At 41.6% G+C, this 12,734-nt stretch overlaps 1 protein-coding gene across 8 annotated transcripts in view; it reads right to left on the bottom strand.

The window, feature by feature from the left end:
* foxp1b (forkhead box P1b) overlaps positions 1 to 12,734 on the bottom strand; it is a 139,613-nt gene that overhangs the window by 14,111 nt on the left and 112,768 nt on the right. For all 8 annotated transcript variants that reach the window (XM_026347154.1, XM_026347150.1, XM_026347149.1 and 5 more), the window contains 2 exons: positions 7,829 to 8,018; positions 2,576 to 2,683 (listed from right to left, as the gene is read on the bottom strand). In XM_026347154.1, the coding sequence (XP_026202939.1) occupies positions 2,576 to 2,683; positions 7,829 to 8,018 (298 nt within the window). The remainder of the gene's footprint in view (positions 1 to 2,575; positions 2,684 to 7,828; positions 8,019 to 12,734) is intronic.

The following is a 12,734-nucleotide window of genomic DNA, read 5'->3' as shown; positions in this document are numbered from 1 at the left end:
TTAATAGGAAATGAAATATTCAAATGGCCCTAATGCAGCCTTGAGAGAAGTGTCTGGACACGGGAGCAGGGGATACGGGGAGCTGACATCGAGAGAGACTATAAACGTTGGCATGTGTCACTTTCTGGACTTCAAATGAAGCCTCTTTTAAAAGCTATCTGGCACGACGACAGTCCCTAATGTAAACTGCCACAATAAAACAAGTTAAATAGACGTTCCTGTAACAGTCAGACTTTTACATATCGGTTAGTTTGCCTACAATTTTTTTTCTTTGCAGTTTCTAATTATATAGACTGGACCCAGAGCTTAAGGCTGTCTCTGAGGAAGGTTTATCTTCTTCACTCCTGGGTGGAATTTAAATTAAATGCACACATCGTTACAGTAGTATTTACATTTAAAATGCATTGAAATTTTTTTCATTCATTTTTGATGTTTAAAATTATTTTAACTCTTATCACAGATCCTAAATTTTAGAATTTACCCCAAACATATTAAAATTTTTTGTTTCACACCCTTACAATCACATTTGCCACGATGTTTGGAGGTGTGTGTTTTTGTGGTTTCAGCAGACAGACAGTGCAGCACTAGAGGGCACTGCAGTGTTTCACTGGCTCTGACCTCTAACTGGACACTCAAGAGAAGGGTCCTGACCCGCATAAAAACACCAGGCTCCACTCGGAGCCAACCCCACCCTTCTGTGTGCTGAACCCGAAAACAGGAACAGGGATTTGCTGCTTTGTATTTATCAAGATAGTGCGTGTAGGTATGTAATGTTTTCTTTAAAAGATAGAATAAATACACACACAGTTTAAAACAACATTTCAGTCCCGTGTTAGTTGTTGCTGTTGGCATGTGGAGCTGAAATCTGGTTGACGTTAGAGTCCTCCTCACCTTTCTTTCTCTCTGGTACACAGTACAGTGTGTTCTGCTGACTACACATTCACAGACACAGAGACACACACACACTTACAGACACATACACTCACATACCTCATATTTTCATACTTTCAACATTTCTCCCAACCTTAGAAGGCTTTTGTAAGAGCATTATTTTGTGTGATGTATTCTTTGTTTTTATTTTTGATTCTTTTTGGAGGCCTGCAGTATCAGTTGCCGGGCTTCATGTGGAAGTGCTTAAGGGTTTGAGAGTTAACACCTTGGTGAGCTGCTCGCACTCTTGCCTGCTGTTAAACAAAGGCAGCTTTGTGGAGACTCTCCCCAAATGTTTTCTTAACATGTTCCAAGCAGTTTGAGCAGGCAACTAAAGTAAACAAGATGTTGCCATGATAAAAACACTTGTAAAAACATAGCAGAGTGCACTTAGAGACTTTCTGAGGCAGAGCTGTACCGGCACACTGAATTTAATTCCCCCCTCTTCTATAAACAAAGGGTGAGGCAATGTCAGAATACAATAAATAGTGATGGATTTAAGGGGGCACTCCCAAAGCTGAAATATGTGTGCCTATGTTTTTAAGTATGTGTGTGTGTGGGATACTTGGTTTAATAACACAGAATCACAGGATGTTTATTAAATCAAAATAAAAATATGTAACTGCCTCTTTTTCCGCTTGCACAGAAAGTGTACTGTACAATCTGGAGCGACAAGCTTTTCAAATGTGAACTCCGCTCCAAGTGGATTTCTGTAAACCGTCAAAATAGGATTCAAAATGTTGACAAAGATGGTGAAAACTTCCAGCAGCCAATGAAGCGGCTCTCTGCAGCAACGTTCTCTCTGGTGTCTGTAAGAAAACTGTGTGCTCACTGAGTGCTTGTTTCAGGATAATGGAATTGTGTCATATCTTGTTTTAGGTGCGACTAATCCGGGGTGACAGTGAGCCATTGATCTGCTGCCACGACGCAGATGTTTTCATGCTCTGTGTAACCATGGCACTGTTATGTGTTGGATTACCTAGAGCACACTGCACACAAGCTTGATTGGTAAAACAGCGGTCTGACTCAGATGAATTGTTGTGCAAAACAAAGGCCACTGTCAGACTGGACAGAGTTAAACCTGGTACCCCGTTCACACCGGAAAGATGCAACACACCAGGCGATGTTGACTTAGCTGCACAACTGCATATATGATTTAATTTAACATGGTGCTGGGGTGTGTGCTTTAAATAAAAGAAACTATACTGCCAACTTAAGGAAGTAAGGGTGGGGTGTGGGTTCGGGGGGAGGCAAACAGACTTCTAAAATATTGAAAAAAGCTGAGCAAGGCAGTCAAAGGCACACACTCCTGTCCAATGACAAGGGCAGACATGCAGAGCACCCTGTGGGCTCCCACAGATAAACATTTTACTGTTGTTTGTTTGGGAAAAACTGCCCCTGTCACCATGGGGATTGCACTTACCACAGGAATTAGAGGCCCATACCGTTCTCAGAAGGAGACCCCTGCCACAGTACCCTTGTCAAGAGAGAGCGCCAGCCCAGGCACTAGCACTCAAGAATAACAACCAGCTACACCTGTAGTGCGCCCGAGTTCCTGGGGTTCACCAAACGTGTAATTGACCCAATACAAGGACAACAAATCACAAACTGTGATAGAAATGCATCACCTGTGACTTGGACTTACTTGAGGAATGACTGAAAATCATCAAAGACAGCCTCACATCCAGGCCACTTGCAGACACCATGACCATAGAGAGGGTGACTGTGGGGAGAGGGCTCTTCTAGCGTGGGTCTGAAAGAAAATTTGACAGAAAGAGACACTAAAAGTTAAATTCAACGCAGCTATACTTTAACACAAATACACTTTATGTACCCAGCGTGTGGTCAGTTAACCTGACAAGATCAAGGACGATGGTGCCTGGTTAACTGCTCCTAGTGTGTACTCTATGTTGTTTGCACATGGAAATCTTGACTTTTACATGATCTCTGAACCTTGCACTGTGCCTTGCACCTGTATGATCCCTGCTTACTCTTTTCTTTAAAAGAGGGGACTCATGTCGAGAAAAAAACAACCAAATCAATATGTAATTATATTGTATCACTGTTGCAGTTCGCTTTGATCAAGACTGCTAGGGGGGCTCCCTCAGCCACTGCTGTTCGTGCGCTGCCTGCTGCATCACATCCCAGAGTGTACCTTGAGGTCTCTGTACCACAGCACAAAAACCCCCAAAAGCATCAGACACTTTCACGCTGTGCACAAACTGTAAACATCCCAGCCTGGTATCAATTTATCTACTGACCAAAGCGTGTCACCGGGGGGCTGACAAGCACGAATCTATGGGGAGCGTATGGCTTCGTACAATCAGTCTAAATAGCAGGAACATCCCTGAAAAACAAACTCTACAACATCTTCCATATGGCGAGAGGCGTGGAACCACAGCTAACCACAATGAGCGCTGAGAGAAAAGGGCCTGTGTGGAGTCAGTGTCTGCTAAGAGAGCGAGACAGGCAGCCATATGGACACAGGCACTATACAAGACACACAACTTTCAGCTACAAGAGCCTGGGGGACTGGCCTATATCGCTAACACCTGTGCTTCTGGTGGCTCGTGAGCACAACTCTGCTGCTGCTGTTTCTCCTCCACTGTGAGCCCTGCTCTCTAAGACAACGGGCCGAATAGGGAGATTCATTACACCACAAACTGTTGGTGTTGCCATATGGGAATAACTCCAGCCATTAAAATCTCATTCATATACATAGATTCAGTAAGAGATAATGTCTAATTCTTCTACTTCAGGGGATGTCTTTAAGGATAGATAGAAAAAAGAAATACTGGAAATAATAAAATCTTGTGTTACTTAGCCAACCATCTATCTCCTATAATTTAAAAATTTATGTAAAAACGAATTAGTAAAAAAAAAAGGAATCTAACAGTGGCGTGCCAATTTTGCAGGATTAAACAATCTGATGTTCAGATTAAAATCTCATTTGTATCAATGTTAGTAAAGCTGTACCTCAAGTAGGAAAATTTTAAAGGTCGTCATAGGTTTCCTTGTGTTATAATTACTTGCTTAAGAGTTCACATTGTTCATAACATGTGATAATTGCATTGCAATTAGGAGGCAGTCAAGCATTCATGAATGTGGTTAGCAGCTTTTTTTCCTCCCTCTTTCAAAAGTCAGAATTTTTTTTATTCAATTATGAATTATGCATTCACATTAAGAGCTCTGTTTTGATACAGCTAATAAATACATGGCGGAAGACCTGTTATAATGAGTTTTTAACAAGGAAATGTGTGGACTGGTGAAGGTAACGCCGGTTTTTAATTTAAAGAGATCCTTTTTTAATTCTTTGTGAGCAGGCTTGTTGGTTAATTCTGTATTAATAAGATATTGAAATGTGGAGAGCGCAGGGAATCAGTGAGCACAAAGCGCTGTGAGGGGCTGGCGGCAGAAGAGCCCTTTTAAACGGTGGATGGCTAAACAGTAGTAAATGACAGAATTTACACCAAATGAGCTACATTAGTGTAACAGGAGAAGAGCGTAGGATTCATGGGGTTTTCTCCCATTTGAGAACATGTTCAGGAAAAAAAAAAAGGCTTGGCTGTTCCCTTTGTTGCGTTAAATTTGACTTGCACCCACGACAGATCTGTCAGGATGTTATTATTGTCAGGCAGCCTGAGGGAAGAACACTTTAATGATCTTGTAACATAGATGAGGAAAACCGTGTTATCAGATTCCTTTAGAGGAGAAGGAACATTACAGAGCCTATACACCCCCAACACAAAGTGTGAGGACCTTCCAGGTGTTGTGTAGAAGAGGCTTGAAGACTTCGACAGCTGGTAGCCAGTTGTTTGCTAGTTTACTTATTTTTGTGAGATCCTTTGGGCCAAAAACAAGACATGATCTATGATATCATGTGCTGATGGACTCGATCTATCAGCAGCAGTAAAAAGACTGATGTCCACCGTGCTAGGCCAGAATCTGGCCACAGTGTGTGTGAAGCCAGTCACAACACTCTCCTTCACTGTTGGTACTAATGTTAGCCTATTCCCTTGTGTTCTACCCCTCCACCCTCCATCCATAACAGCTTCCCTCCCTATTTTAGCTCTCTAGGCATTATAAGCTATTCTTTCCTACCATATTCTTTGTGCCACTGCATGCCTAACCCTAAATGATTTAATTATCATTTTTTTCCTGGTGTAAGACAAATGAAAGGCAAGAAAGAGATGGTAGCGCTGTGCCAAATCTGATTATTTATCTCTTTAACAGATTGCTGTGTTACAGTCCCAGAGCTGTGGTTACTGATGGTTGTTGGGAAGTAAAGTGGGCCAAGCGCTTTGTGAGGATGCGCCCCCTTACAAAGCTGATGCAGCACTGTATTGGGAATTTGTGTCAGATACAGATCAGGCGCGTTTCATTTAAATAAGCAAATCATTGAATAAAGATGACCTGGCTCACAGGGGTATATCTCTATCTATTCATCACAGTTCCTGAGCTGGGAAACAACACTGGATGACAGATTGAGTGGCTCAGGCCCTGGTTATATCAGAGATGTTATTTAGACAAACAAAAATCCCAGTCTGCTTTGCCAGAGTGTTCTTTGAGACAACTAAAAGCAGGAACACGTGCCTGGTCTTCGATGTGTCAAGCCCGCAGTGATTGAATTTCTCCTCCTTCCTTAAGACGGAAGTGCAAAGCCGGTGAGTGATTCCTGTGGATGCACTTAAGGTTTTAGTTGCAGGCGTCGTTGTGCCTGGGCAGATTTTATATGACACATGAAACTAACTACATGGTACTTAGGGCCTGCTGTAAACCAATCTGAAGCCAGTCGGGAAAACAGGCCCATCAGCAGAGAGGCTTGTTTCTGTTGCATGACAAAAGGACTTGCAAAACCGCATCAATTAAAAGTTCATTTAGTTCAGCGCTGGGAGGATGAGTGGATGCTCTCTATTTACGCCCAGGCCGGCCCAGCCCATTATCTTCAACCTGATTATTCAAATCCCTGGATTATAACACAGACGTTTTCTCAGAGCCTTGCTTAGAATAATCATACTTAATAATATTTCATTTCTCTTCCCATGGAGTCTGATTAGAATTGAGTCTGCATCATGAAAAGAGAGAAAAAATGCTCTTGATAGTTGCAAGATTTAAGTGTTCCAAAATTAACACAAAAAAAGCATAATTGGTTTTGTAAATCTAAATTAGCATCATTCAGCATTTATTAAGGGTGTTCACTATGTATCAGTCATCTACTCTTAGTATATAATTGCACTTATGAAACTCTGTATAGGTAATCCACAACTTCCTGGAGCAGATGGGCTGGATGACAATCACCTGCTCGGTTTTCTGACAGATCTAAGATATTGCAAGAATATTCAGACTGAGACTGCCTTCTTCACTTAAGCTTGTGTTAAACTGCTGTTGACATCTTCTTTAATCTCTGACAGTCAGTGTGAGGCTGAGGGGCTGCCAGTTCTTGCGTTATGTCTTCTCCGATGTTTCATGGAGCCCTCAGCTGAAGCTGGTTCTTGCCTTTTCCTGCCATTGATGCTCACCTTGTTTTCCTGCTTGCGACACTGTGTGATGGAGTCAGTGAGTCAATACCCTCCCCTGTGATTTGTCTTTAACTACACAAAAACCAGACATCCAGCCAGACACTGTAGGAAGGATTGGGAGCCTGTGGATACTGTCAACTGTGTGAGCAACTAACGCCCATTTTTTAAATTTTATTTTTACCCAGTGTCTGTGCTGCAAGATAACTTTGAAACACTTTGAAGCGGATAAGTCTGTACAGGTAATGTGTCATGAATCTATTTAAAACTGATACTACTTGAAAAGAAATAGTTGCTTTTCGTTTATATCGCTCCATCAGTGAATTTCCTCTTGGTGTCACTCAGATCCTCTCTACAACTCAGCTGTGATCCTCCCTCACTAGCAGCCCCTCTTTACCTCCAACGGCCTGCTGGTTTACTCTGCTTAAACATGTTTTCATTGGCATTGCTTTTATAATGATGCATAGGTTTTGATCACTGCAACACAAGTCAGATGTTATGCAGTGAGCACTCGGTGCCTGGAGGCTCCTTACTAGCAGTTCAAAGATCAGGCTTTGGTGCAAGAAAACAAGCAAATGTGTAAGATGCCAAATTAATTCCTTACTTAAAGACGCACACACAGAGACACACAAACAGACAAGAGCTCTGAAAGCAAATGTCTTTCACAGGAAATTCATCCGTATTTTGAAAATATGATACACCCTGTTTGTTTTTTCTATCACAGAGTAGCTTGTTGTCTTTTAAAAAATGAACTGAACTGACAGGTTTACTCTGCACGTCAATGCGTTCCTTGCGCACACACAAAAAAAATTCTCTTTATGAAATGACATAGATAACCTAAATGTTCCCAAGGAAATGCAATTTAAGTCACAGCTGCACTCCTCAATGTGCAACTGAAAAAATAGCAGGACAGAGTCAATGGCCTGGCCCATCATTAAAAGTGTTCCTGTGAAATTCCCAACTACATCCAATCACAAAGAAATGTAACTGTGTTGGGCTTAATAAAAATAATACTTACAAACTATAAATTAATCATCATCTCTGAGCAAACCCTGTGGGGACATGTCCATCAAGTGAGCCCCGGTGAGAAATACTAAATTGGAATACATGGCGCAGAGGCCCACTGTTTGGTTAAGGGAAGGATGACAATGAAGACAGTTACACCAGTTTAATTATCAGTTGTAGGTACAAATAGTTTAAAGAACAGGTCTTTGGAAAACTACTGTTGTATAAAGGCGTTAGCTCAAACAATTTTGGGCTTGTATGTCTTCACTGATCCGTGTTCTCTTTGTGAGGGAATATAAAGGATGTAAGACACATTCAAATAAGAGAAAAGAAAACAAAAATGATTAAAAAAACATTTTACAGATGAAAAGACTCACCCATCTCTCTTGTGACTCATGTACTGCCCATTGGTGGAAGCATGCTGGTTGAGCAGTGGGTTCTTTGGCGGTGCCGGAGAGGACAGGTCAAGGCCCCGGTGGCCGTTGTTGCTGCCGTTGCTGTGCTCCTCCTTCACATGAGCATTTGTCACTTCCTTCCATAGTTGCTGCAGCTCTGCTGGAATCATGGCTGAGACAAACAAATTGGATAATTAAATCAATTAGGAGCTAATCCAACTCTCTTCTTCATCACTTAATTAAATCAAAGCGTCTGTAAACAAAGCTGAGTATTAATTAGAAAATATTCCACTACAGGGTAATGCACTGAAAGCTCTTGCCTCCCCGCTTCTCTCTGCCACCTCCTTCTCTCCCTCCCATTTTTCCTGTGATCTGAAGCGTGTTTGTATACACAAATCCCTGGCATTCACGCAAATTTCATGCCCAGAGTAAATAATTAACATCCAGACAAGGCATGAAATCTGAATAATCACCATCATTTTGTCTCAACAACAGAGATGTGCAGAACACACACAACAAAAAGTTTACAATGGCAACACTAGAAAACATCCCACCCCTGCCTCCTTGAGAAACAGGACCCTGGGGTAATATTCTCAAAAGCGCATTAATGTGCAAAATACTTAAAGCTCTGCACCGCCTCCAATTGACACAGAAGACTTAAACCTCATTTAACAAGTCAAGCACACTGCAGTTCACAGAACCCTTTGAAAAAAAAAAATCCCTTGAAGACAGAAGACATTTTTCTGTGAGATGGAAACTCATCTATGGAGTGCGTGCATTTTTCTCTGCCTATGAATGACAGCGATCCCAACACCCAGGGCCAGAGTGGGGATGAAGAAGGATAATGCTGTGTTTGTGCACCCCACTTTCCATGTCTGACAGAAGAAAGCCTTTGTTTGCACACAGTATATATGTGTCCATCTACGGTGTGTCTGTTACTGTGCCAGAGAAGTCTGCTTTCACTTGACACAAATGAGGATGAAGCTGATATGTAAAATAAGATTAATCCTCATGGGTGCAGAATCTGTGGCGATTTGTATTTTCATTCAAACACAGTGCATCTGGGTAACCCTGATTTTAATAGCGTAGTGAAAGATCTAAAGGCACAATATGTGTGGATTTGTATTGAACATTGAAATCTTGCTTAAATAAGCCAAATGTTTTAGGCATGGTGAAAGAAGCCCTCGGATTTGTGGTGAATTCAACCACAGAGCAAATGGGCAAGACCACTCGTTTAACATTACAATTAATTAAATCCATTCTCAAAATGAGTACTGGCAAATGAAAGATGATTTGCACGTGCTTATCTACTAGGGTTTATATTCTCCCCCCCACCACTCCCCGTTTCTCATCACCAGCTCTATAGATACCAGAAGTGCTCCTTTCAAGCTCCAGATTGTAATACATTGTGTGCAAAATGCTTAGTCTTAATTTATTCCTGTTGTGGAAAATAACTGTGAGGTGAAGATCTCAATACGATCAGCAAAAATATTTTTAATTTGATAAGCTACTAAAGATTTTAATTATGCTGGTAATGGAGAACATTGGCCTAATGAGGCGGAGAACTCCAGAGAGACGCAGAGGCTAAGAACTGTGAAATGAGTCTGATAGGATTGCTGTAAATTCACACTAGATAGTTTGCATATCAAAGAGCAGGAAATGATTGCAGGACAAATCAATAACCTTTTCACGTTCCAAGTAGCGTCTTTCCTCATTGGAATATTTCAACACGCTCGCTCTATTCTGCCTGCCTGTATTCTCACTTATTCTCTTCAATGCCTTGATGTGCCCTAATCGAAGTGCACATCCATGACAGGCTAAACACGCTTAATATTGGGGCCTGTGTTGTAGCATGCTAATCCAATGCTTGCTGATTTTTCAGTTGCATTATCAAAGGATCCATTGTTGTTTTGATGATATGAAAAGACTTTAGAGCTAAAGTTGTTTCTTTTTTTTTTTTTCTGTTGTGGCTGGTTTGGAAAGGGAAGGTCAGTGGTGATGCGAGTGTCCTGCGCTCCAACAGCGGGAACAATCATTTTCCCCCCACTTGGTGCCCGGTGACAATGGGCGATGTATTTTTAGCCGATGCGCTTGACAGAGCGTCCCACACTGGCTCAATTACCCAGCAGTCCTGGTGACCCCGACACCACTGTTTACTCAGATGAAACCGCAGCGGATAGACCGCTCTGATGAGAGGGGTAACGGAGTGGGACCAAGCTGTCTCTTTCTGGATCTAGTGTGTGGCTTTATTGCTTTCTGTTCGCCTTTTCCCTCTTGCGTCTCCTATCTAACCCTAACCTCTTCAAATAACAGCTATGGCTCATGATTCCACATAAATGACAATAAAATATCATCAGACAAATGTCCCAGCTGGTATTATATTTTGTGTTTGGGCAAAATCCATTGAGTGTCTCTCCATCTGATTACAGTGGGACACATAATGACATTGATTTGTAAATCCTCTTTCTTGGGTCCCTGGTTTGGCCATCCTTTAAATGCCCGATTGGTTTATCTTTCCTCTTTCCATTTTTCAACACAACTATTCCACTCATTACGGCTGGGAAATAGAGACAAGCACTTTAAAAAATGTATGTTGTTGGGACACTTGATTGATCACCGGCTTCCCAACTCAATTTTACCTCTGCAGGTAGCTCTGGCATCGAGACAGGCCGAGCTCTTCAACCTTTTCCTGTCCTTGTCCCCCTGTACCCAGGTGACCATGTTCAAGCAAGCAGAAAGTTGATTTAAGGTTCATAATGACATCAGTTGCAGGCCATCATCCCCCAAATAAAAAATGGCCCCTGGTGCTCCGGGCTCTTTAAACTGAGCTGTTACTTCTCACACACAGTGCCGGTGCCATGGGGGGACAGTGACATCGCCATTAGTTTATTGTTCCGTCAGGCTGGGACCTTTACTGCACCCCTGTTTATGTTGCCGTAATCACTGGCCTGCTGATATGCACCCCTTAGATCTGAAATATGTCCTGTCCTAATGCTGCAGGAGCTATTACCAGTAGCCCACTGCTGGATGTATCAATCACTGACAGGTCAGCTGCATTACCCACTGCTGTCCCTGATGTGCTGCTGTTCCTAGAGCACTTCATGGCTCGCCACATTCTTTGCTTTCATATTACCGACAAATTTGTCTTGTCACTGTCCCACTGGCCTCTCCTAGACAGCTTAAATGATGTTGTGCAGCTACAAGAACTCACTCCCTTGCAGAGCAACCTGAAAGCGTGAGGGGCCCTTTTAGCCAGGATGTGCCAGCCACCTTCTGTGACACTCACATACACCAACACATGCATAAACATGCAAACACACAAAACACCTGAACAGCATGAACTTGAGCCACAGTGACTTTCAGGTCAAGAGGACAGATTCTTTTGTGATGGGGGGGTAGGGGAGGGATGGATGTATCAAATTTATATTTATGAGAGTTACATCCTACCCAAACACATTGTTATAATTTATAACAGATACCGTCTGGCCGCTTCCAAGACTTTGAACATTAATGTCAAAAGAATTTACAGCGAGAGAAACAAATTAGACTCCAGATAATGTGAGCAATTGTTTTTCACTCAAAACTGCTATCTACTCATTTATACTTAATTAGCCCTATCAAACTATCAAATACATTCCTTTAGTTCATCATTTTGGCTGACTAAATGACTCTAATCTGTCTCAGACAACAGTGTGATAAAACAGGAAACACAGGATATAAAATGAGTTGTAAACTGCAACAAAGCATGCAAACATTCTTCTTTACCTACTCTGTTACAGTGACCTATAACTTGAAAACCTTTATTTTTCCATTTGTCTCAGTACATGAAAAAAGGCATACACTTGATTGTATGTGATATTGATATGTCTATTTCGTAATGAAGGAAATCAAAATCATCAGTTAAAAAGTCATGCTAATTTACTGCTTCCAAGTTTGGATCCTTAAGCACGGACTCAAAAAGACTACATCAACTCATTATTTCGAACACACTGCTAACTGCTAGCTGAATGTTGCAGATTAGATCTGAGCACCATAGGCCTGGCCTACTGAAGCATGAAAGAGTTTAGTGATGTGGAAAACAGAAAGGTCATCAATAACTTCAAACAGTCAAGCAGAAAATGTGTAGAATAGGAAGACAAACTGGGGCCCTAAAGCCCTAGCCTAAGTGTTGTAACAGCTGCTAGAGGCACAAAGTTAACCATCAATGAATTGGAAGAGCAGACTAACCAGGTCTGACTGGTTGTAACAAACAGAAACAATAAAACGAATTGTAAATCGGGAGATTCAGTTCCTCATCTTGAAATATATGCAAACACCACTGCATAGAAATGATGCTTTCAGTTTTGAGTCTAGTTCGTGTCAGTACATCACTGAGAAGAGTGGAGAGAGGAGATGGAGAGTTTCTCAAAAAAATAAAAACCACAACTAATTTTTAAGAAAGAATTTCAAAATAAGAACGTTTCCTGTTTTTCTACTGCAATTTCACTGTCCATCTGTTACTGTCCATCTGATACAAAAACAGAGAGAAATTATGGGACATTTACATATATTCAAATAATAACGTAATTCACTATTTTAAGAAACCAAGCAGACGGAATATAATGTATCAAAAAATGAAAAGGTGACACTAATATAAATTCAATTCATCTATCTCCAGAGAAGATGTGATGCCTTGGAGGTATTTGATGATCACACAGTATAAACAGACACTGTTGTGAAATCCATCAAAAGTACAGTACCCACCATATCACCCGTATAATGCTTTACTTAAGGGGTGTGTGAGTGTTTGCCAGACATCTGACACACAGCAATTCAGCAAAGCACACTCACAACACAGCAGCGCTCCACGCCTGTGCCCATGGCAATCGTCTGCGAGCGGATGAGTGAT

Source organism: Anabas testudineus, chromosome 5 (genome assembly GCF_900324465.2).
Source record: "Anabas testudineus chromosome 5, fAnaTes1.2, whole genome shotgun sequence".
In the NCBI taxonomy this organism is placed as follows: domain Eukaryota; kingdom Metazoa; phylum Chordata; class Actinopteri; order Anabantiformes; family Anabantidae; genus Anabas; species Anabas testudineus.
The sequence above is the reverse complement of the archived record's forward strand: the minus strand, read 5'-3'. Positions and strand labels throughout refer to the sequence as shown.